Source organism: Notechis scutatus, chromosome 2 (genome assembly GCF_049901735.1).
Source record: "Notechis scutatus isolate UNSWTSFEM ecotype Mainland chromosome 2, rNotScu1.2, whole genome shotgun sequence".
Classification (NCBI taxonomy): domain Eukaryota; kingdom Metazoa; phylum Chordata; class Lepidosauria; order Squamata; family Elapidae; genus Notechis; species Notechis scutatus.
Window position 1 is genome coordinate 235168788 of NC_142010.1, and position 26314 is coordinate 235195101.

The 26314-nt window shown below is 39.8% G+C and overlaps 1 protein-coding gene across 2 annotated transcripts; it reads left to right on the top strand.

The window, feature by feature from the left end:
• The first annotated feature begins 9783 nt into the window (after positions 1 to 9783).
• Positions 9784 to 24375, top strand: CRHBP (corticotropin releasing hormone binding protein). 2 transcript variants are annotated; one of them, XM_026670479.2, is made up of 7 exons: positions 9784 to 10184; positions 10477 to 10573; positions 15496 to 15653; positions 17930 to 18140; positions 19487 to 19635; positions 21244 to 21361; positions 23631 to 24375. In XM_026670479.2, the coding sequence occupies exons 1-7, from the start codon at positions 10107 to 10109 to the stop codon at positions 23777 to 23779; spliced, it is 960 nt and encodes a 319-aa protein (XP_026526264.2). In that variant the 5' UTR covers positions 9784 to 10106; the 3' UTR covers positions 23780 to 24375. The 2 variants fall into 2 exon arrangements, with proteins under 2 accessions (XP_026526264.2, XP_087814431.1); XM_087958305.1 differs by lacking the exons at positions 9784 to 10184; positions 10477 to 10573 and adding an exon at positions 10927 to 11166 and having other exon boundaries at positions 23631 to 24349.
• Positions 24376 to 26314: the final 1939 nt, after the last annotated feature.

A 26314-nucleotide genomic window follows, 5' to 3' on the forward strand; every position in this document is an offset into this window, starting at 1 on the left:
CTTAATTCTATTATATCTTGAATTGTAAAAAGCAAGCTCAGACTCTGTTCCCTGGTGATTATGCTTATTTTTATTTGCAATTTCTTGAGTATATGACTATATCCCATTGAGTTCAGTGGGATAAATTTCTTTTATTTCAGCTGTTCCAATGTAGCTATTCCATGTATCTTGGGACTGGGAGCCCCATAATTCCCAGCAAGATAGCTGGAAGTTATCATGCCAACATATCTAGAAGATTTCTGGTTGAGGAAAAATTGATTAAAAACCTTAGGGATAATGTTTCATGTTATAGGCAGAACTGTAACGCATCTGTAAGAAACCATACTGAGACTCTCGCACAGTGCGAAATACAAGAATCTCTTATAAAATCAGAATCAGTGGCAAAATTTTACTAGATTGAGTCACACTGAAATCTGATGCTCTCTAATCTTCGTTATCTAATTCTATACCATATATGGTGTACTTATTTTTAATTTTATGTTTTAGTCTGTAAACAAGAGTGTCTTCAATAATTGAAGATAGCCCATTTGCAGACAGCAATACAAAAGTATAAGAGATATTATTAATTTTCTATAGTAGTTTTCATTGAATAACATTTCAGGAACGTGAGTTGTAAGCCACAGTATAATCAAATAAGAACTGGGTTGTCCCTGGTTAATAATTGGGGGTGGGGATGTGGAGGGACTGTTCAGAAATCCCAGTTTGTGTAGTAAACTGGGAAGTAAAACAAAGAAACAAAAGAATCCCAGAATAGGACAGTGATTAAATCTTCTCTGCCTTATTGCCATGTAAATCATATGGACATCTATTTACCAAGCTGAGTTCAACAAAGCAGTGGCCCCAACCTTTTTTGTATCACGGCCCGGTACAAAATGTACAAAATGATCCACAGACCGGTACCGGCATCAGCACGCACGACCAAGGCAAGGCGAGCCGAGCGACCGGCCAGTCAGCCGTCCCCCACTTCTCCTCGCCACCTTTAACTCCTCCTTTGTACCTTCTCGCGGTCGATGGGCTTTTTGGGCTCTTTCTTAATCTCCTCCTGAGTAACGCGAGACTCCACCGCCATCGGGACAGCTGTTCATTCAAAGCCCCCCCCCTTCGACGAAACTAAGGCGCGAGGATTCCTTCAGCACCCAAACGCCGCTTTCCAACCAACAACCGACAAGCTCACCCGGAAGCACTTTCTCAAGCACCGGCAAAACAAGATGGCGGCGCCCAAGCAAAATAGGCGGCCCGGTACAAAATGATCCATGGACCGGTACCGGTCTGGGGCCCGGTGGTTGGGGACCACTTCAACAAAGGATAGAATTACCTTTATCTGTCTGTTTCAGTGAATCTCTCCACCCAAAACATTGAATATTGTAGCATATTTAACATTTAATTACATTTATATCATATTTTTATGTGCTATAAATGGCTTTATTTGAGAACAAATTATCTTTCTGATGTTAACAGTCTGGAATAAAATTTAACATCAGCCTCAGATGATTTTTCACCTTTCCTTACATTAAAAAGTAATTGGCTCAATGAAGGCCAATAAACAGCAAGTTGTACCTTGGCCAGATGGAGGTGCACATGTTAATCCACAAGATTTACAAGTTGAATGTGGTTCAAACTCTTAAATTCCAGGATTTAGATTCTTTCTGACTAATGTCTGGTTTTCACTATATTATTCACAAGCCAGCAAAAGACAAGGTGGTTGGGGGGAAATCAAGACCAAAATCACAACGTTTGGGCTGTTATTGAGGCTGAAGGAAATTCAAAAATTGACTTTCCTCTTATAAAAACTAGCTCTCACCAATACTGTTACAGTATATCTTTAGAATTTCTTTGCATTTCAAATTAGTCAGTTTCTTAAGTACTGTAATTTCAGAGGAACATAATTTTAATTAGTATATTTAAAAATCTTACTTCATGTAATTGTATTGCAATAAGAAGGGAAAATACAGGGTAGCGTAATTTGGTATTGGTATTGAAAGGATAGTGAGGGTCCTAGTTTAGCAAAATCACCCAACCTTCTTTACAAGGCTCTCATCTTAATTTTCAAAAGCTGTTTTAATGCCAGTATAGTCCAGCTGGTTGCAGCAAAGTAGAGAAATAAATAAAGAAGCCAAGTTATAGTGCAAAGTGGCAGAGTTTTGCCAGGAGAAGTAAGGAAGATAACATGAGGGTTAGGGATCTGGTTGCACAGCCTGTAAGTGGAAGAAATCATAAAGATAAGAAATAGGGTCTTTGGGGAAGGTTCATAGTAGGAAAAGGGGGCATCTATTTGTCAGAGAGAGCAGAATCAATAAAGAAGTCAGAACTGGACACCTACAGGAAATGAAACTTATCAATTAAGAGACATATAAAAGACTCCTTTATGTATAAGGTATAGAAGACTGATATAAAAGCTTGGCATTCAGACAAATCAGCCATCAATAAACACTTAGAGATAAACCACATTTACACACCATTCAAGAGAGACAATAAAAAAGCTAAGAAGGAAACAAAAAAATCAGAACACATCCTTTTCAACAACCAAAACCCAGATAAGCAAAGATTAACACCAGACAAATAATCAAGCAGAAAGCAATACCCTAATCAAAAAACTATCAAGAAGAAAATCAAACACACACACCGAGTAACTGGCAGAATAAGCTAGTATATATAAACCCACACTCACTAGCGCCAAGGACTCCACAGTTCAATCCTGATACTCACTTTTGTTGCCAGCAATTTAGACATTAATGGCTGTGTGTTGCGTTATTTTGAGGGGACAGCACATTTACCCTGTTATACAAGCTGTATACTTACTACTTTACATTGTAGCGAAGTGTCATTTCTTCAGTGTTGTCACATGAAAAGATATACTTAAATATTTACAAAATGTGAGGGGGTGTACTCACTTCTGTGAGATACCGTGTGTATGTGTGTGTGTGTGTGTGTATGTATGTGTGTATATATATATTCTGTTGAAAAGACTTTGAAGCTGTGGGTGTAGTCTCAGACCTAGACAGTTGTCCATAGAGAGACAAAGAGTCTCTCTCTCTCTCTCTCTCTCTCTCTCTCTCTCTCTCTCTCTCTCACACACACACACACACACACACACACACACACACGGAAGGAGGGAGGGAGGGAGAGAGAGAGAAGCTTAGCTTGGAGGTATGGTTGGAAAGAATGAGAAGTTAACTTGGAAGGCAAACAAAGAAATAGGGAGTAAAGATGATTTGTGAGTCAGTCAGAGATAAAGGGGAAAAAGCACAAGAGGATGGGAAAGCAAGCAATTTGTTTAGATCTAGAAGATGGGCTGGCAGTTTCATCAGAGAGGGAGTCATCCTGTGGATCAGTAGGGGAAGGTTTAGAGAACTGAGAAGAAACAGATTGAATTCAGAAGGAGGACATCCAGGCTGAGAAGGAGGATTAAATACCGTGAAGAAACTAGTGAAGTGAACTAGGACTATATGAGATTTTGCAAAGACATTTTTGCCGTAGGCATTGTTTGCAAGAAATGGAGACAATACATTTAAGTATGTACCATTATCTTGAAATGTACTGTACATTTAGGAGATAGATCTGAGCAAGCCTCCATCCCATTGATTTCAGTAGTTTACTGATTGAAAATTATTCTTGTACCTGCCTAATACTGTCTATATATCTATAATGATTACTGTTTTGCTCATTAAAATAGTGAAGTTTCTTTTGTCTGATCATAACTAAAAATATCTACTTTTTTAAAATTGGATGTTCCAGGAGGGAGAGAGGAAATGATCTCTTAGATGCTCCCTCACACCCAAAAAGCTGGTTGAAGGCTTGTCTGCAGGCCAACAAAAGAGTGACCAATAAAAGAATGATAGAATCCAGCTGGCCCCAAGCTCCACTGCCTATATTTATCTTCCACAATCTTCGTTATATGTGTGTGTCTGTGTGTGTGTGTCTGTGTGTGAAATACCGTAAAAGCCTGTAAGAACTGCCTAAAGTGCAAGGCCAGGTTAGAAATAATGAACTGAGAGATGGGAATTCGAAGGACCTTTTGCCAATGGTAAACTGGCCTTCTTGGAGCTTAAAAGTGCTGAGTTCTAGTGTCACAAACCACAAAAATGAGGTTTTGCTATCTGAGCCGCGCCTCTGCTCGGCCAAAAGTAAATCAGCTGAATTTAGCTGTAGAATTTTTGAGTGCAGCAATAATATAGGAAAAACGTCAAGCCCCGAACAAAATTACTTTTCAGGTCAGAAATCACTAAAATTGGTTCATTAAAGCATCGATGATTTATAGAGCAAAGAGAAAGAAATGGTAATGGATTTTGTTTAGTTAGTGCCGAAAACATGGGCAAAGTACAGTATATCAAAACTGTGATGTCTGACACAACAGCGGTTATTTTTCTGGTATTTTATCACAGAAAGTAAAACAGCTAATTATATTCCATACAAACAAGTTGTGACAAAGACAGCAGAGTGAAACTTGAGGGCCCTTCCTCACCATACATTCATCTTTTTTTATCCTTTATAAGCAATAACTAGACAACATTTTAGTTGGACGCAGAGAAACCCAAGTGGAATAAAGAACAGTACGAGTGTGAAATTAAAAGTGCCTGCTAATCAGATTACATTTCCATACATTCAAATTGGCTTTTAGAGATCATACCACATACCTTGTCACTCAAAGAGTACTGAATAACTGATTACTGCATATCATTCAAAAAGCACTGTAAATTTATTTTTTAAGTTATTTTTTTCTAATATGTTACTGTTTGTGCTTTAGCAATATCACCAGTGAAGCTGTGTGACTGTTTAATGAAAAACCAAAAATTAAAAGCATGCAATGTATTGTGGCTCTATTTTTCCCCATTTTTTTTAAAATCATGAATGCAGCTCAGAGTGGCCCTAAGTATATTTCTTATCTTTATAGTTTTTTTTACATTTTGTGATGCAGAAAATATATTTAAGCATCACAATTGGTGCTGCAATTTTTTTCAGCAATGACTTGAAGTCTCCATATCCCACAATGTCATGAAAAAATGAATATAATTTGTGCTGTTGCTATATTTTTAAAGCAAAGCAACACAATATTGTTATTTTGTGTTTGCTGTTTTCTTTTTCTTAATTGAATTTTATATGCTGCCTGAGGTCGAAGCGGCTTGTTTGCATAATTTTGTGGTTTCTTTTTCAAGAATTATTAACAATGTGAAGTGTTTTTTTATTCAAATGTTGTAGATTTATATTGATAATTGTTGTAAATTGATTGCAGTAGAACCATAAAAATCAAATACAGTGCCTGCTTTCTAGGAAATAAATCCCATAGAGATCAGTGAGTAAAATTAAAATTGGTTTAGTTTATTGATTTTGGTGATGGCTCATGAGAAAATAAATCACTTACAAGTAAATCACTAATGAAGAGTTAATCCATAAATGAAGAAATAAGAAAAAGAACCCCACAACCACTAACTGTTGCTGCAAAATATAGATCTTTCTTCTAGACAGAATAATGAAATGTAGCCAATACAGTGAAAGTACACCTTGAACTGAACTCATTGTCCTATAAATATTACCATCTCTGTAATGCCTATGTGCTTCAAAGTTTTATTTCTTAACATAAGTGTGGACAACATGTTTATATCTCTTCCATTCAGCTAATCCATTGGATAATTTGCTCTAATTTTAATGGTTTTTCCACTTTGATATATTCAATTTATAGTATTCTATTTCAAAATCTTTATTTGCATTCTACAAAATAAATGTAACTTGTAGTTGATCATTGGCAATTTATGGAGCATCTTACATTCCATTTCAACTTTTTCCAATTAGCTTGTGGTGCCTACTGACTTCTGCAAGGCCCCCCTGGAGCCCTGAAAGTAATTCCAGTGCATTCTACTTGCTTGGATCAGTGGGTTAGCAAGCCTTCCTGGAGCCTCCTGGGGGAAAAAATGGGGTGAAGAGGGGTGGCGATGGATCCCCCGTACCCCATTTTTGGCCTAACAAGCCACTCTGGAGCCTCCTGGGAGCAAAAATGGGGCGGGGGCAGTGCCAGACACCACCACCCCCCATGGCCCGTTTTTGGCCTAGAAAGCCTCCCTGGAGATTCAGGCCTTGCTGCTTGCAGGCTCACCGAGGCTGCCAGGCAGATCAGGGCAGCTCAACTGGGCCCAATGCATGGGATGTAAGCCAGGGAGCCAGATGGAGAGCAGCGGCAGCTATGCCGGGCAAATGGGGTCAATTATGGCTACCAGTTTGCCCAAGCTGGATAGAACTGGCAGAATCCCACCACTGGTTACAGGTATCCAAACTCTTTTTTTCTTCATTTCCCCCCAGAATAACAATCCTGTGAGTAGAGTGGAGCCAGCAAAGAGACAGCAAATGTCCAAATCTTTGCATAGCTGAATTCATAGTGTAAAAGGATAGTGATCTTTTCATCCCCATAATGAAGGAGCAAGGGGGTGAGGCACCAGCACGCTGCTGGGGTCCAGGCAAGAGTGAAGGAACCTCCCCCAACCCACCAAGGGTCAATTCAGTGACCAATCAGGATTACAGATGTGACCACATGACATGGACTACATTTCCCAGGATGCCTTAACTACATTTACCATGATGCATTCCCTTAAGGGGACAGCTCTCAATTCCTAACTAACTATCTCAATTCCCATTACCTCTATACTGTCTGGACAGCACACTCCCAATGAACTTGTATGGCTGAGGGCGGACTTGAATCTGAGTCTTCAGAACAGACCTTGGCCAGGGCTCTGAATATATGCACAGGTTTCAAGATTTGTCTGGATGGCCTTTTTGAAAGGAAACAAATGCAAATCCCAAACCAAGTCTCCCTTGAGCGAGAATCAAAATGATGATCCTGTTAAAAAGGTGAGACTAGAATTAATCAGGTTATTTTAGAATAGCAGTAAGATTTAAATTATTTATTCAACAGAATGCAAGTATTGCCAAGTCTAGTCCACTGCTGGATGTCTCCATTCAGGATTTATGATTAGAGTAGCACTACAATAATAAAACAATGTATAGAAAATATATTCTTCTTACAAATTGCTTGTTTGGCTTGTAGCAATAGAAGCCCAGATGGTGCCTTAACCATTTTAGCAATTTTAGATTCAGCTGTAACTCTGCTGCTGAATGTGCACCTCTAAGAATAAGTTCCAATCAAAAGCTCTGTGTATGTGTGTGTATGTGTGTGTGTGTGTGTGTGCAAGCATGCATGCTTGTGTATAGGTTTGTGTGCATATATATGTATTTAATAGGTTGTTAGTAATAAAGAAAATGCTGTTGCAGTGACAAAATGACAAAAAGCCACTTCCACCTGATGACATTTGGACTTAAGATGAAATTGCTTTACTTTATATAGAATCCTATGTTTAAAATATTTAAGCAATAACACAATCTAATAAATTGCGTTAACAAGAAAAATAATGTATTACATGATGTTTATGCTTAAATATTTTACGGAGATATCAGCTTGCAAGAAATATTCATTTATTTAGCAAAACAGTTAAATGATTAGACCAATTGTGGGATTCATTTTTTTTTTACTACCTGTTCTGTGAGAGTGGTTTGGTGGGCGTGGCAGAGGAAGGATACTGTAAAATCTCCAGTCAGAGGTGGTATTTGCCGGTTCTCCAGACTACTCAAAATTTCCATTACCGGTTCTCCAGAAGTGGTCAGAACCTGCTGAATACCACCTCTGGATTAGACAGAGGGCAAGAAGTTGTAGTATACACAGCATTGCATCACAAGTAACTACAATGGCAAATAATACACATATGAATTGGCAAGAGATTGTATTGAATTCAAGCATCCCCTGGTCAAAATCATGAGCAAGAGCAGAGGTGGTATTCAGCAGGTTCTGACCAGTTCTGGAGAACCGGTAGCAGAACTTTTGAGTAGTTTGGAGAACCGGCAAATCCCACCTCTGACTGGAGATTTTACAGCAGGGGTGTCCAACCTTGGCAACTTTAAGACTTGTGGACTTCAACTCCCAGAATTCCTCAGCCAGCAAAGCTGGCTGAGGAATTCTGGGAGTTGAAGTCCACAAGTCTTAAAGTTGCCACGGTTGAACACCCCTGTTTTACAGTATCCTTCCCCTGCTCCGCCCACCAAACCACGCCCACAGAACCAGTAGTAAAAAAAAAAAATTGAATCTCACCACTGGGCAAGAGGGCAATGTTTTCAGGACATCCCTTGAATTTATGGAAAGGATTTAGGGTCACGTTCAGCCAAGAAGCTTTAAGCTGGCGGAGGTTTGGCTCTGGTCTAACAAGGATATTCTCTTTACTTCCCCTTGACCATCACTTTCTGGCTCTTTTGCTGACATCGTTCACTTCTGCTGGTGAAGCTTTGCAGCAGATTAAGTCAGTTGTCAGAAACTGTAAGTCAGAAGAGCATCTCACCTGGAAGAAGTGAGGTGGGTCTACTTTTAATCAACCTTGAGTAAAGAGGATGGCCTTAAAGGGACAGAGGGGAAGATCTGCTACTGAGAAATAAAGGCTTGAGCCCAGGTCAGTAAAGTGGATTATAAGAACACGTCAGACAGCGCCACCCCCTTTCACGTAATAGAAGGGAGAAAGGGAAGCACAGTCAGACAGGCAAGATTCTTACTATAGCCGTTCTAATAAAAATAACCTTAAAAAGCAATGGGTGGAAACGAATCAAGGAGAGAAGCAACTTAGAACTAAGGAGAAATTTCCTGACAGTTAGGACAATTAAACAGGAGAACAACTTGCCTCCAGAAGTTAGGAATGCTTCAACACTGGAAGTTTTAAAAAAGATGCAGGATAACCATTTGTCTGAAGTGGTGTAGGGTTTCCTGCCTAGGCAGGGAGTTGGACTAGAAGGCCTCCAAGGTCCCTTCCAACTCTTGTTTGTTCTATTCTATTCTATTCTATTCTATTCTATTCTATTCTATTCTATTCTATTCTATTCTATTCTATTCTATTCTATTCTAAACAGAGACGTTGAAGACCTAAAGCCTTGTCTCTCTGATAGGCCAGTCAGTCTATTTCAGAATATTTCCCCTAAAAGGGAAGTAGAAATCAGAGAGGCAGAAGCCCACCCCTCACCTTTGTTAATGGGCAGGCCATCAAGGCCTGGGCCAGAGTACTCTACATAACAAAGGCCTCTACCCATCTCCCCACCTGGCCTGCATCAGATTGCATCAGCTAGCACTCAGGTGAAGTCATAAGGTCCAGACAAAGCCTACAAAGTTAGCTAAGTCCCCTACCCCTGGGAGTCTGACAGCCAATGGGATACATTTCTTACACAGGAACAGGAAACACTAAGGTGGGGCCCAACAGAGGTTATATAAGGGTCTCTCAGCATCTTGGTCTTTCCCTTCTTGTCCTTCTCACCCTGAAGTATGTGATCATCCTTTCTTTTTCACTTTGGAGCTCCAAGCCATGTGGTCCTGCTGTCCACCATTAAACCATCTTTCCAAACAGGCTCCCTGTTTCCAGTGCCTTCTCCCCCACTTGGAACTGAACCCAGAAGGATAATTCTTCCAACACACCCTAAAATCTACACCTCCGATCATTTTCTTTAGGAAAGCATGATTTATCTGAACAAAAAACTCTCCCCCAGATCTCTCCAACAGATCTGATTTCTGGTTTCTTCGCTTGCCTGGCTCAGAACGTGCTAAAAGTTCACCTGGAACAGAAGCACGGAACACTTTTGAGCACCCTGAAGCCTCCCTTCCAGAAAGAAACCCCTCCACCCACCCCCGAAAAAGAAAGCCGCCAGATTACAACGAGTCGTCGTCGGTTCCGAAGTGTTTTCTCTCTTCCAAACGAGCGAGCCGCAAAAGAGGGCAGAGAACTTCGCTTTCGAGTGAGGGGGCGGCTTTGAGCCGTGTGAGTGGACCGCGCGAGCAGCGGGGCACGAGCGTAGCTGCGGATTTGGGGAGGGGGGAGGGGGCGTCATCACTGCGCACTCCTCGCCTCCCCTGGCAGAGATCCAGTAACCATGGGTTACCCTATCAGTCAGGGGACCCGCTGCCTCCCCTCTCTGCCAAAGCTCTATAAAAGGGACCCGGTCCGGGAAAGCCGGCGAGGAGGCAGCCCCAGAGAAGGCGCCGCTCCCGTCGCTGCTACCTCGTCTCCTCACACCTCGGCGCAAAGGCTGTCCCGGACATGGCTGTCGGATTCCGGCGCTGCCAGCTCGCCTTGATCTTCTGGGCCGCCCTCGGCGGGGAAAGCAAGTTCTTGGAGGTGAGCGAAGAGCGGACGTCTCGCTGCCCCCCGCCCTCCCCCCCCACTCCTCCCCGTTCTCCGTCCGGACCCCTTCCAACGCCGAAGGGGCCCCCTGTACTCGCGCGCTCCCCTTTGGCCATCTTTGAATCAGAATAGAGCTGGAAGGGACCTTGGAGGTCATCTAGTCCAACCCCCCCTGTTCAAGCAGGAGAGCCTTATATATGCCCTCCCCGTTGCGCCAAGAGCCATGTGGGGGCCCCCTTCCGCGCCCCCCCGCTCGGAGCTCTTCTCTGTCTTTTGTGTTTCCAAGGGGCGGCAGGACACCTTCGCGGACGGGACGGCCCTGCTCTTCAACCAGGAGCTGAAAAGGCAACTCTCCGGCGAGCAGATCTACCGACGGGAGCTGCGTGAGTTTCTTTTCCGGAGGCGGGCGGGCGGGCGTTGCGGCGAAGTTGCGGGCGAGCTCGGGTGGACGGGAAGAGAGCGGGCACCCGCGGCGGAGAGTTGTGTTTAGTAGCCAGCCGGAGCTGCGGGAAGGCAGTTAGAGGGGTTCGCGGAAGAGGTGGGAAGGGCAGAAGCCGGTCGGGATGGCGGCACGGTAGATCAGGGGTCCCCAAAACTTGGCGACTTTTAAGACTTGTGGACTTCAACTCCCAGAATTCTCCAGCCAGCAAAGCTTGTGGACTTCAACTCCCAGAATTCTGGGAGTTGAAGTCCACAAGTCTTAAAGTTGCCAGGTTTGGAGACCTCTGAGGTAGATGTTCGGGGGATAATGAGAACTATAATTCTCTCACTGCCGGGGAAGCTGTGGGTGGCTATGATCTCCGCACGCCGCACCTTAAAAAGAATTAGATGTGAGTTCAAGTGACTTAGTTTGATTCCCAGCTCTAGAATGAAAACGGGAGCCGGTATGTTGCGGTGAAACTTAGGCAGGGACGGCTTCTCGCAAGTGAGAAACGAGGAGACATCGTCCCGGCGCCCTTTCTAAACCCCAGTTTTGGTAAGAGTGAAAATTAAAACTGTGGAGGTGTATCCGGAGTGCTTGTCCAGAGCAGAGGTCTGCAAACTTGGCAACTTTAAGACTTGTGGACTTCAACTCCCAGAATTCTCCAGCCAGCTGTGCTGGCTGGAGAATTCTGGGAGTTGAAGTCCACAAGTCTTAAAGTTGCCAAGTTTGGGGAGCCGGGTCTGGAGCCGAAAACTCTGAGAGCAACCAATGCTTTGCCTTCTGTGGCATTCCACTTCCTGCACTGTTTCTGTTGCCAACGTCGCCTGGAAAGGGAGGAATCAGAATATACTTTTTGTGGGGGTATCATGAATATTGCCAAAATAATGTCCCAAAGGTGCTTTTTCAAGAGACAACTGGACGGTCTGTTTTTTTCTTTAAAGACGTTTTGCGTGAAGATGAAGCTGCTTGGATGAAGTTGCTTTTCAGCTGAAGAAGCTTCTTAGCTGAGAAGCAAAACGTCTTCAAAAACAAAAAACAAAACCCAGACTGTCCAGTTGCCTCTTGAAAAAGCACCTTTGGGACAACCATGACCTGGATGACTGAGAATCTCCATAGACATTGCCAAAATAAGTTTTGAATAAGTGATTTCAGAGGCAGATAATGTGAATGCTCTTGGAACTGCCAACTAGAAAGAAGGAAAAGTTTATAGTGGTTTTATTCAGCTGGCTGGCTGGTGAATACCAGAGGATGCTTGTGACTGAGAGAGTAGTCCATCCTCTCCAATCGGATGTCTTTTGGACAATCGGGGCCACTGGTTGCAGCTGGAGAACATTGATAACATCTGAAGCTAGACAAGAGAAAATACAATTTTGTTGTTTTCTTTTCAGCTGGGTTTCCACCAGTGGTGGAAGGAGGTGCAGTAGAAGAGATAGGATAGGAGAAAAAGTTGTGGTGGGATACAGATAGTGGTAGCAATCTGTACTGGGTGCCTAAGGGAAGGAAAAGAATGGCCCTGCATAATTTTAGGTTGTCTCACTTGTGGGCTGGGAATGGTTCCAGCTTCCTAGGAGATATCAGTTGGTACTTTGAAGTTGAGAGGTGATGCCTTTAAATATGTTTTCATGCGTGGTCTTCTTCCTCGTGACTAAACACACGCCAATGCTGAACCTGTGTACTGGGGCAGATTCCAAAACTTGCTCCTAATCCTGTGTTCAAATTAAGAGCGAGAGACTCCTTCCTTGGAGCAAAATTCCAAGCTATCTTTCCCCAGATGCCCTATGTAGGTATGGGATTTCAGTCCCCCAAATGTCTGCACTATTCAGCTGCAAGGCTCTAAGATGGAGAAGGATGCCAGAAGCAATGCTTTTCAGGAAGGATTGTGGCAAGGATCTGAGAGGATCTCCATGTCCTATGCCAAGTATGAAATGGCAATGAAGCATGAAGGCTACTTCCATTCCTAGCCCAATATCTTTGTTTAGCAGTGCAACAAGAAAGGAAGCAGTTGGCATAAGGAGAAAAATATAGAAAACACGGGATGCAGAATATGATGAGTTGCAAGAGAAAAAGATTGCAGAAATGCAGTGAAAAGCTTCACTGGCTACTAAGAGCTGTGGTGGTGGTGCAGTGGTTAGAATGAAGTACTGCAGGCTAATTGTGCTGACTGCTGATTGCCAGCAGTTCGATTCTCACTGGCTCAAGGTTGACTTAACCTTCCATCCTTCCAAGGTGGATAAAATGAGGACCCAAATTCTAGGGGGCAATATGCTGACTCTGTAAATTGCTTAGAGAGGATTGTAAAGCATTGTGAAGCGGTATATAAGTGTGCTTGCTATTGCTGTTATGCCATGTAGCCAAATATAGTCCACTCTCATGGGTGTGTTTGTTAGTTATCCAAAGGCTCATCTCTGTTGACATTCCCTCTGTTTCTCTACAACACCTCTGTTTCATCCTTTTAACTGGCATCTCAGGGATTAAACAGAGACACTAATACATGCAAAATTTACACATAATACTAAATCACAATATAATTTGTGTGGTTTTGGCTTGGTGTATTATATGAATATGCCATTGTAGTTTGTATATCACATTTTATGGCTTAGCACATTGCCCAAACCCAGCTAATTGTGGAGTGTAGCAGTTATGATTAAGCAAACCATAATGTATGAATCCACTCTATCGCTGATACATGGTACTTTCCCCATGTCTGTTTTTCATGAGTAACAAAATACAGACTTTAAAATCTTGAAAAGAGAAGGAAATAAAGTATACAGCTTGCCTATTACCTATTTTGGGACTTTTATCTACCGGTACTTTCTATGGCACAAAAAAACCACTGAGCAATTTCTGCATTCTGATGTGTCCTCACCGTGTCACCTTCATCCCATTCCCAGCCCACAAGTGAGATAAGCTTAAGCCATCTGCTTTACTTCATGTTAAAGTAATGCTTTTCCCCCCTCTTTTGCCTATCCTGTCTTGGTTTGGAAAATCCAATTATTTCGGCTGGATGTCAGGTACTTGCAGTGATTTGAAATAAAGGTAAAAGGAAGTAGGAAATGAATCAGCAGTGGAGATAGCATTGGCAGCATTATCTGCAGGACCCTTTCTTACACTTTTCTGACATCAGCAGCCTTGCAAGCTCCACCCCATTAGTATGTGAATATGATATGAATAATGCATACATAAAAAGGGCTGGAGTTTGCAGTGCAAGGCTGCTTTCACCCTCCTTCTCGCTTGGATGCTACAAGGATGGATGGGAAGGAGTTCAGCTCAGAAGTGGGTTTATGACCTCTACTTTCCGTATTATTGTTTATTGTAATAAAAGCAGAACAAGAATGTAAGGAAAAGAAACTTACTCCCGTTTCTTTCATGAAGAACAGGACAGCCACAGTTCAAATCTCATATGGCTTTAAGCTACGATTTTCTTGCTGGCCTTCTCCACTTATACAGGGAAATAATTGTAGAATTATTTTTGGAAAACTTATCCAGAGTAGCCCACCAAGCACTCTCAAAAATGCTCTATAAATGCTATGCCAATTTGCACATTGTGCAGATACATTTATAATTATACATCCTTTTGAGAAGAAATCACATCCAAGGAAGTTGGAAGATCCAAACTTGATGGCGCATCATCATTCAATCAGTCAGTCATTTCTAAGATGTAAATTCAATATTTTTCCTTCCCACCCCCCTCAGTTCTCTTCTGAGCCAGGAGGAGCCTGTGAGCTTGGGTTTCCAGAATTGGGGAGAATCGCTTTGTTTTTGAATGATAGTCAAAAGCTGACATCAGTTGCACTTTTGGGTAATAAACGCCTTTAGCCCCCAATTGCCATTTTAAGAGTCTGAGTATTTAAGCTCAGAGCTGTAGAATTTGGATTTTCTTGTTTTTCTATCTTGCTTTTTGGTAGCATCAGGCTCAGTGTAAGAAAAACCCAAAAGCTTTTGCACATTCTTCTGTGTCATTTTAATTAATCTTAATAAAGGCATAATAGGAGCTTAGACTTTTGTTTCCTGATAATGGTCAGGAAATACAGTTTAATGTGCTCCCCTGACTCTTCTCCCATGAATTTTCAAACCCACATGGAGAAGGAGGGAAGGGAAGGGTTTTGTCTGATGAGATTTTAAAATGACAGTAAAAACTAGGAAGAAGGCGAGGGAAGAGAATAATTTTGAATCTGGTGTCCTCATGACTGGGGTAAAGCTGGGGCGGGGATTTGGTTTTTTGTTTTTTTGTTTTGAGATTTGCAAAGGTAGCAATTGGGAGAGTAATATGGTTCCATACATGTTCTCCATTTGTTTCTAGATTTGGAGAGTGCTTTTTTTTTAAGGCTTACAATACAGTTTTTGTATGTTTATTGCATCCAAATGGTTTTGGAGCATAATTAAGCAATCTGGGAACTATCTAACCTGACTAGATTTCTTTCTAGGATTTCTTTCTGAACTCTTCTATAGCTTTTTGTGCCAGGGATTGAATGTAGAATCTTCTTAAAAATTAAATTGCATACTGAGAATGATGGCCTTTATCAAAAAAGGGATGTTTGCATATAATCAGCATATTTGTGTGTTAGATTTATCTTGTTTTTAGTAAAAACATGTAAAAGCATCTTGACCTAGGAATTATTTAGCTGCTGGCTTCTCCTTTATAATAAGAGCTTAAAATTATTCTGTTACTCGTTTTTATATTGTGTGGGGTTTTTTTTGAAGATTACATATGTATTATTTTTAAGATTGTTAAAAGCTGGGATTCTTTCAATAACGTCAAATAGATGGTTGTCATTCATTTTGCATTCTGTCTTCAATATTCCCTGCCCTTGAATCTGACATGTGAAAAGAGATTTCTCCCCTAAGAAAAAGGAGTTGACTTGCTTCTATTCTCGTCTGCAGGATGTCTTGACATGCTAAGTATAGCAGGGCAGTTCACCTTCACCGCAGACCAACCCCAGATGCATTGTGCAACATTCTTCATAGGAGAATCAGACAAATTCATCAGCATAGATTTTGACTTTGTTAACATTGACTGTCAAGCTGGAGATTTCTTGAAGGTATGAGGTTGTCCGCAGATTGAGATTTTCTATATCCGACAGGGGTGAGGGAATGCACACCATAAGTTAACTTTTCTTTTATAAAAAAAACAGGATATATTTGGCACTGATAAAGTCAGAAAAACAAAATAGAAGGTAATGCTTTAGATGTCACGCTTGAGGTACCCAAATCCCTCCTCTACAGTCTGCTTCTGATAGCCTTGCTACTTAGTACCATGAATTTTATGTTTGTTTATTCATTCCATTTACATCTTGTTTTCAAGGATACCCACAGTTTTCCTATTTTTTCATTTTCTTTTAGCAGCAAACCTGGCAGGTAGACTAGCAGTTGTGGTAGAAAGTTAAATTCATCAGTTGTAGCCCAGCCCACAACCACTGTACCACAATGCCTTTCATGAGCTTGAGATTCAGTAGGGAATATATTATTTTAATAATGAAATTAAGTATTTAAGTATGTAGAATTAAAATACTAACAAAACATTCTGGAACTTCTACAGGCAATAATGTAGAAATAAAGAAGGAAGCTGACAGCCCACAGAAAATATGGTTATGGGAAAGATACTATAAATTTATCATAATACTTTATACATTTGCCAGAGTTTAAAGTATTGCAAGAAACTTCGTTCTGTTGATACAATAGATGGAAAGTACTTGCTCTCCTTTGGCTATTGTTACATTAGCATATTATCTGGAGAAATAATTGCATTTTCTAGGATAAAATGAAGCATAGGAAACCATCGTCTTTTAACCCAAAATATAACCCTGAAGTCCAATCTGTAGATCATGTGAGGCCCCAAACCCAAGAGTCATATGTGAGTCTTCCAAACTGAGTTATTTATTGTTTCCACACCTAAAGACAGAATCTTGCCAAACTGAAGCTCTCTACTATCTGCATTTACCATATACTTCACCCTTTTTCTTTCAGACAAAATACCTGGACTGGGTTGTCTCTTTTTCCTTTGTGATGTGTCCCCTCCCTCCTGGGAATCCATTCCACTACATTCCTTCACAGATAACCACCATACACCATGCATTTGTTACTGGAAAATCAGTTGTCTGCCTTGTCTTTCAATGGAATTTATTAGTAACTCCTCAGAGAATATAATTAACATTCAGGTCAAAAACATTCTTTGATTTTATGTAATGTGAACATTTTAATTTTCTTATCTGGAATATGAAGAATCTCACACATATGTTTGAAGAACAAAGGGATGATTAGAACAAAAAGCAGTCATTTTTATTCACCTTTAAAAACATTAAGTGTAAAATTGCCATTCTGCAAAGCCAAGTGACAGTTGCATCATTTTTATCTCCAAGAATAACACTAGATTTCATTTGGGTCCTGGGAAAATTCAAAGAAAACATGATAGATGGCCATAGTTCAGAGTTTTGCTTCTCTGCCCGAGTCAGAAATCAGAATTAAATTGGTCGGTGAAAGATTTTCTGCAAGGTGGTAGGGCTGATAGCAAGTAATTTCACCATATTCCTTGTTGGTACTCAACATTTTGTGAGAGTGCTTAAAACATGGTTTCAACATTCCAAAAGTATTTTCTAGTTCCCAAGGTTTAGGGACCTCAACCAGAGTATATGCATAGTTGGCTGCTCAGCTCAAGAATGCTTGGATCAGGAGCCCCGAGGGAAATGCATGGTCTTCTTGAACTGAAGTGAAGTGAACCAGCAACTGAGTGACACTGCATATTGATTACTCCGCTTCAAGTTTAAATGTCAGGTTTAGAAATGTGTCTTTCATAATTAAGCCCAATTATGAAAACATTTGAAGTAGAAACTACAGAGAATGTCAAAGTAATTATTATGAAGTGATGACTTATAATAGATGTTAATGCCAAGTCATGGCATTGACTTGCAGATTGGTGAAATTCCTGGATTGGCATGAGATACAAGAGAGGTCCAAAGCCTACAAGGCATTCTTTCTATAATGAAAAGAGTCAGTCTCTTTTTACTTCATTAACTAGTATTATACTCACTAAAAGGAATAATCTGAAAATGAGAACATGCATGTTCTTATACATATTTAATGTGATGCCAATAATACCATTAATATGAACAATAACAATCAGTCCAATTATGAACAATGTGTCTGGATTTAAAACTTAATATGAAACATGATGAACAAAGAGTTTACAAATTGTCCTTTTGATTTTGGAGGCAGAATGTCTTCACTCTGGAAATTGCAGTCTTGGTAAATATGGAAGGCACCAAGATGAGGAAATCTGATATAAATCCAAATTCTCTTCTATACTCCTACATCCCTCTAGGTTTTTGATGGCTGGATATTGAAGGGTGAGAAGTTTCCTAGCTCTTTGGATCACCCTCTCCCCACCTCTGAAAGATACAGAGATGTCTGTGAAGCTGGAGCTAGCCTGACCACCATCAGGTCATCTCAGAATGTTGCCATGATCTTCTTCAGGATTCAGGATGCAGGGAATGGATTCACATTAACAATAAAGCAGCAGCCTAATCTTTTCCGTAAGGTTGTTTTCATTTTATCTTCTGAAATGGCTGTGATTTCTGAGAAGAGGAACAATGTAGCCAAGCTGTGATCAAATAAACAGGAATAGTATAAATACTGATTCAGCAAAGGCTCAATCAGCTTGACTATGTTTTCTTACCCACAATGGAGGCATGCTGTTGCCCTCTCTAGAATTTTGACTTCCCAGTTTACTCTACCAGCCCTGGAATTTTCTGGCAGTCTTCCATTCAAACACTATCCAAGTTCAGTTGTTTGTCTTTTTGTTTTCATTTTTAAGACAACCATGATTGGCTCGGTCAGTGGTTCCCAACCTGTGGTCCGTGGACCCCTGGGGGATTTGTGATGTCATCACAAGGGGCCTGCGGAGGTTTGAAGAAATGTTATGATTTAAATATTGAGTTAAGGGGGTCTGTGGACAGAAAAGATATTTAAAGGGTGAAGAAAAGAGAACCACTGGGCTAGGTGCTGCAACTTAACTGGGCAAAGGTACTGACCGCTGGGCCATGATCAAATGACAATGGAGGGCCATTATTCTGGCTTTTTAGGCATGATTTGGCACAGGCATGTAGAAATCGTTAAAGTCATTAAAAATAGAACTCTTCCCTGAAGGTAAAATAAGAGCATGCAAAGAGAAACCAAAGAAAATTTGGTTGAGTTGGGCAGCTATAGAAATTGAATAAATAAATACATATTTATGCCCATAAATGCTTTAACAAAAGCATCAACAAAATGATTTCCCTGTCCTTCCTAAAATTAGATTGCTAAAATGAGGAAAGCTTAAAGTAAAGTACACTTGCAAGATTCTGTTACTATAGCCACTTTCAATAAAAGTAGCTTTAGCCTTTACGTGGAGTTGATTTTTGGGTCTGGTCTTTCTCATAGGGTTGAGTGTGCCTTTATAAGATGAACTTACATGGCAAAAAAAAGTAGGCAAATTCACTGACTTTTTTTAAAAAAATACATCCTTCCTCCTATCCTGCCAACATAGGAACAATTTGAGTTAGATGCTTTGATACTGAGAACTCTTAAGTATGAATACTGGAAGCTATTTGCCCTTATGGGTTTTTTCCCCTACTACATGACATAGCATCTTCAGTATTACTTCAATAAAATAGGCCAGTAAGCAATGGTTATTTTCTTTTGCTGCCGGTGTGATATTTGCGACCCTAAATTGAAAAACTCATGCCTGATTTTTTTAATTAGAGACATTGTTGGAAGACCTCAGCACAACTGATTAGCATCTTATCTGTGTTGGTGCCATGACCTCAGATAAAAAGTCTGCATTCCTTTTTAGTGAACAAATTGTGACTCAGTGATTCTGTATCTTCCCCCTGTACTAAAGCTTGCAATATCATCTCCCAGACTCCGAGGGGAAGGTTTACGATGATTGTTCCTCATCAGCATCGGAACTGCAGTTTTTCCATTATCTACCCAACATTGATAAAAATATCTGATCTTAGCCTGGGGCATTTGAAGGGCTTTCACTTGAAGGTGAGTTGTCAGTTTCTTCCTTATATATCTGTTACATTACAGGGTTACACAATTCAGCAAATTTGCTGCTAGTCCTTATGGCCACATCTTGCCTATTTTTCTATTCGTTCTCTGTCTCCTTATCTTTCTTTGATATTAACTCTGGAAGGCAGTGCCCCTCTGTGGATTTTGAAAATCCCATCCTCCTGTTTAGCACTGGTGATAAAAAAGAACAAAATGTTTTCTGAACTATATTCTTGCCTAGGGGGAGATCTCTTAGTTTGACGTAAATAGCAGAGTTATTAGCTAGTATATAGCATAAACCCATAAAGTGGTTATTTGTTTTTGGCTTAGCATGATGTTAATCATCACTTATTCAAGCTAGGTTAAAAACCCAATGTCTGTCTGCCAAGGGGACAAGGACAGCCATCATTCACTATATTCTTGCTCCGAAAGCTTCCCATATTTGTGAATTCAGCATTTAGAACTCTTAAAGAGCTTCTTGAATTTTTATGTCCTTATGTGATATTTCATTTAACACTAATTTGCCCAATTTTTATAGAAACTAGCAGTTTCTTTTATTCCCTTTTTGTGTGGAAGAGTGAGTTGATTTTTGTTAGGATCTCTGGGAATGCGTGGAATCTGAATGAGAATCTTAGCACTGTCCCCTTGCTTGCAAAAGTGATCCCAAACGTTTTGGGCTTGGTGTGCAAAAATTTCAGAAAGTGCTTAACTTGACCCTGCTAGCCTGTCACTCCCATCCCAATCAAAAGAGAAACAACTCATAACAAAGAGTCTCTTTGAATAGTGAAATGGGTGGCATATCAATTTAAGACACCTATACTGTAAATACATCATTGTAAATATTTTTGACTCTCAGAAAAAAAAAAAAGCCAATCTGAAGCAGCTCCAGATCACACAAAGGAGAATGGAAATGCCTTTGCATGCCTTTGCAGTCTCCGAGGAAAGTGGGAAAACACACCCTGTTGTCACTTATTTTTGGGAGGCTCCAGAGCGGAGACCTCTTCTGTGACTTCCAGAGGGTCCAAAGTCCAGGTGAGAGCACAACACAATCTTGTGCGGCTTCTGGGGGCTCTGAAAATCATGTGAGAACTTCCTGCATTTTTAGGGGGGGTTGTGGAGGCCGCATGAGAAATGTAATGTGCTCTCACACAGCCTCCGGATCCTCTGGAAGTTGTGCAAGAGCCTCCAGAGTCCCCCAAAATTGTTTGAGAATGTTCTTGTATGATTCTTGAAGGGTCCAGAGGCCCCTGAAGAGCAGGCTCCTCTCACATAACTTCCAGAGGGTTCAGAGGCTGCATTCTCAAGTGCTTTTGGTTTGTCACCAAAAATGTTATGGCATGTCACTTGTGACATGTGTGCCATAGATTTGCTATCACCGGCTTATAGCAACCTTTGTGAATTCTCAGTATTTTGAGGCTGTGAAGATGATTGCAATTCTACTTTGAACTACTTTGGAAGAATTGAAAGAGAGCTCACTAATCAAAACTAAAACACGCTTGATTATTTTGCAATATATTATCTTATAAATCTCGTTTGGTAAAATAAACCTGCATTTTAAATTATCCATTTAACATGGTTTCATGTCCTTCTTTTCCTTGTGCACAGAAACCAACTGCAGGTTGCAGGGGCACCGGAGATTTTATGGAGTTGCTGGGAGGAAATGGGTTAGACCCTTCTAAGATGCTTCCATTGGCTGATCTTTGCCATTCTTTCAGTGGCCCTGGTAATCTCTTGTGCTAATGCTTCTTGTTCAAATATTTCCTCAAAGTGATATGCCATATCTTCAGAATGCCAGCTAACTTTTAGAGGGCAGCAAAGAGGAAGGCTATACTTTGTTTTTTTTTAATAGACATCCAGATTTTGGCAGTCCAGGTATTGACACTGTAGATATAAAAAAGATAATTATATGAACTGATTGCTTAGGATTTTCCAGCTTGCCAGTAAAAAAAATGACAAAGTGTATTGAAGAGAAACAGCTTTCCTGATATTTATATGCATCCTAATTTATGCCATTGTGGTCTGTTTAATCAATCTCATGGCTTCAGATGCACTGCAACTACAACTCCCCAAAAACTTTTCCCAACAAATCTAAACAACAGTCAGAATGTGGAAGGTCATGCGTTTTTTGCGTTAAGGAATTAAGGCTGTGCATCAAGGAATGACATGGTATTAATACTGTTTTTGGACATTTTTCTTCTCATGACTGAGATTAATATAGAAGACTACCAATTTGTGTTAAACAAAAATAAGGTCTTATCGTGTGGAAAGAGTTTTGCTCAGCTGCCGACTCAAGCCCTAAGTAGTATCAATCAGTCAATGTCATCATTGCTATGTGAAGATGGTTGCACAAACACCATAGAGCAAAGTGGGAAACTTGAAGGTACAAAGACTTTATGCAGTCCCCAACATCTCTTTTGCTATTCCATGCCTAACCCTGCCTAATCACAATTGCCAAATATTATTTGGTTCCTTTTTGAGTCAGAAAACATGAAAAGATTGTAGCTTATTAGAAAGTAAGACCCACAGACATGCCATCTTCTGCAAACTCTGTCCACTATCTAGAAAAAACAAAAACACATTTCCATATACCCAAGTGTAGCCTCATTCTCCTTGTATTATTGCTCCCACCTATCATGGCACTTGGGCCTCCTGAAAGTTTTCCTTCTCAATCTAGATCCAATTGCTCACTATAATGTATGCAACATGAAGACACAGGAAGACCTAGCCCATCTGAATACCCATACAGTAAGGTGTTTTTCCCTTCTATGCAGTTGGTGAGGTTTAGTCTTTTCTATCTGAGAGTTGTAAATGATGCTGAGTGTAAACTATTTTCCTTCAAGCAAACAAAAACCTTCACAATCTTTTCAGTACCATTCACTGCCAGTTGTTTCTGCCTTTTTCTGCTCTTTTTGTAGTTACAGTGAATGTTATCTTTCAGGAAATCAAGTACAATCTAGCTCACATGATGAAATATTATTGTGTGCATTCAAATTTTGTTTAATGGGTGTTAATAAAGACAAATTAAATGCACTTGATGTAAGGAAAGTGCCTCTAGAATTAGTACCTCGAGAATTATTCTTTTCAACCAGAGATCCTATAAAGAACAGTACATTGTTGTCATATTATATTAGTTAAATTGATTATACACTGATCTTACTGAGGTCAGATTAGACCATTTCAGAATAAAGGCAATGAATCCAGAATAGGAAAAATATTCAACCTTATTTTGAAGCCATTAATCAGTGTAAAGGCATTCTTTGATAGTGATTTAGTGTATTAATAAGGTTTTTCCTATCCTCTTTGCAATAATGTGCATTTTAATGTGGAAAGAAGATGCCTCATTAGAAATTGGCTAGTCTAGTAAAGAGAAGGACCAGGGGAGACATGATAGCGGTCTTCTAATATTTGAGAGGCTGCCACAGGGAGGAAGGGGTCAAGCTATTTTCTAAAGCGCCTGTAGGCCAGACAAGGAATAATGGATGGAAACTGAACAAGGAGAGATTTAACTTCGAAATAAGGAGAAACTTTCTGACAGTGAGAACAATCAACCAATGGAAAAGCTTTCCCTCGGAAGTTGTGGGAGTGCCATCAGTTGAGACTTTCAAGAAGAGATTGGACTGCCATTTGTCAGAAATGGTGTAGGGTCTCCCGCTTGGGCAGGGGGTTGGACTAGATGACCTACAAGGTCCCTTCCAACTCTGATTATCTGTATCTGTATCTGTAAATCACATGTCCATATATTCACTGCAGCATACACACATCTAATCTTCATGCACTATTGTGCATGAAGATGGAAGTTGCTTTTATTTATACACACAGATTATTTTTTCCCTGTATAGAGGCAGTAGGGCATAAAGAAATGATATAGGCATACATTTTGAAAATCTGTACACAAGTCCTGCATATAAAAGTGCAATCCATTAAAGTTGTTTAATAATTACAGATTTTTTAAAGCAATTAAAATAAAATCTAAATTATTTCCCTTTGACTAGCTCAAATGAAGATTGGCTGTGACAACACTGTACTGCGATTAGTCTCAAGTGGAAAGCATATCAATCAAGTAACCTTTGAGTATTACCAGTTGGATCAATATGAACAGGAAAACAACAGCCTCAACGAATTTTGTCTTTCAAGCATTTGAAATATTGGACAAGTCCTCTTCCTAGAACGTATTAATTCTGAGCAGCTAAATTGGTGAAACACTTCTGCTGTCTGAGCACTTATCTTTTCAAATGAAATCATTATTTCCATGAACATGATTAAAACAGTATTACTCATAGCATTTGCAACACATTGTCTTTTTCTTGTCTTTAGGAATATTGAATATATCGAAGACATGCAAATTTGTACAGATTCCAAAAGCTGTCTTTAGGTATACTTGCATCCATTGAATCCAAATATAGTATATTGTTGCTGCATCAGGGTGCCTGTTTTGAGGGGCCATGAATGTTCAAATACATGCACAATTTTTTGAAAGTATTTATTGTGCACGTACTTATTTTAGAACATTGTTAAATTCAATTTGCAGTTTATCCTCTTTAGGTGTCAAATATTGAAAGACTCACATAGAGAGAAATGACATTACAATTTTATAAGAGAATATTACAGTGCATAAATTTAATTACCAGTTAATTTATTCACACAAATGTATATTCAGTTTTTAATAAAAATTTATAGCATGAAAAAAGATTTTGCTTTTATCAGTTTAAACATAATAAATACATTCATAGTATTGACAAAATTTAGTTGGACTGTTTTTTTTCTTGTGACTTTCCTCAGTTGGATTTCATTGTACTAGAAACAATTATACATTTAACTAAGAAGTTAATGAGAATATTAAGTAAATTTATATATGATAAATTTTTATATCAGTTGTTAATTGGTAGAATTAGATTGGAGGGTCAACATCCATGAATACATTTCCATTGCATTCATTCACTAAGGTAACTTTTCAGAATTGGACTTAATTATTAATATTCTCCCACAATTTGATTCCTAATAATATACTTACCTAATATCTCCCCAAAAAACCATGAAACTTTTATAAAATATGAGCTTCCCTAAATCTACAGCTTGTCCACTTCTGGTTCAAGCATTCAAAAATCCATATTGAAGCTATACTCCTGATAGTTGAGTGAAAGATTGGAATATAAATGCAAACTTTTCCAAGATTTTTTAAAAAATGGATAGAATCCAGTGGGGGCTAAAGAGAAGAATATGACAAATATTCTAGACATATCTACATTCTTAACTGGGGAATAATGTGTTTTTATTAGAATATTGATGGTGTCAAGTTGTCTCATGGGCTCTCCCCAAATTTATTGGGGGAGAATGGTACTATCTGTGGGGAAGACCTTTTAGAATTCCACCCTTGCCTTTCAGTGTGATTTATCTCAGGTGCTTTAACAAGAAATAGATCATGAAACCATCTGGGATGCTTCCCAACTGAACACTCCTTTTCTACTATTCATAAAGTATTGGCTGAATACTCCCACAGTCCAATTTTGCTTAATCGCAGCTTCACACATTATATGATCATAACCAAACAAAAAACAAGGTTTTTCATGTTGTGCTGATAGAATAATTAGCTGCATTCACACATCACCCCAAACTCTTAAATCTCATAAATGAAAAAATACTGTGCATCCTGAATTACTGGAATATAGGGAGTCAGGATTGGCACATAGCACTCAAAGGCTACCATTTATTCAAAAAGGAGACCCAAAAGAAAGGATAGAGAAGTCAAACTATATTAAGAAGAAATATATTCAAACAGATATTTAGGGAGAAGCACAGAAACTTTGTAAGTCTTTGGGTAAGCCTAGTGTTGTCGATTATTCTAACATGCCTGGGTATCTAATTCTGTCAATAGATCCAATACATTTATTTTTTTCCCTCTTGGTGACAATTTCTTAGAAAATAGAAGAGAACAAGGGTGTTATCCTGGGATTTATCTTAACTAAGAGGGAGGAACTGATTGATGGAGTGGAGTTGACCAGCACTTGAGGGGAAAATGATCATGCTCTCCTTTAATTTATAATATCCAGAGGACTAACAAGAACCTGACCTGCATACTAAATTTCAGAAGAATTCATTTTCAAAGAGAAAGTGGCAAGAAGCAATTGTTTCATTGTACTCTCTCCGGTCAGACATTTTTGGGAAAGTGTTTCCTGTTTTGGATACCACTGTTCAAAATGGACACTGAAAAATTGGAGTAAATTCGGAGATGTTCTACCAAAATGGCGGAGGCTCTGGAAGCCAAATTCTGTGTGGAATAGCTAAAGGATCTTTGTGTGTTGGCTTATAGAAAAGATGACAGAGGGTCAACATCAAATATCAGTAGGGTTGCCACACAAAAGAAGTGACAGATTTATTGTCTATTACCCCAGAGATCAAGGCCAGAACCAATCGGTTAAAACTACAAAGAAGTAAGGAAGTACATCAGGAGGAACTTTCTGACTGAACAAGCTGTCATTCAGTGGAACAATGGCACCTTCATTAAAGGTTTTCAAATACAGATAGTGCTGTACCGATGAACAGGTTATGTTCTGAGATCCTGTTCGTAGATCAATTTTGTTCGCAGGTCCAAACAAGAGTATGCATATGGTGCACTGTAAGCTAACCTTCTCCTGACTTTTGGGATCATCTAGGCTGAAGTTCCAGATTGATTTGTTCA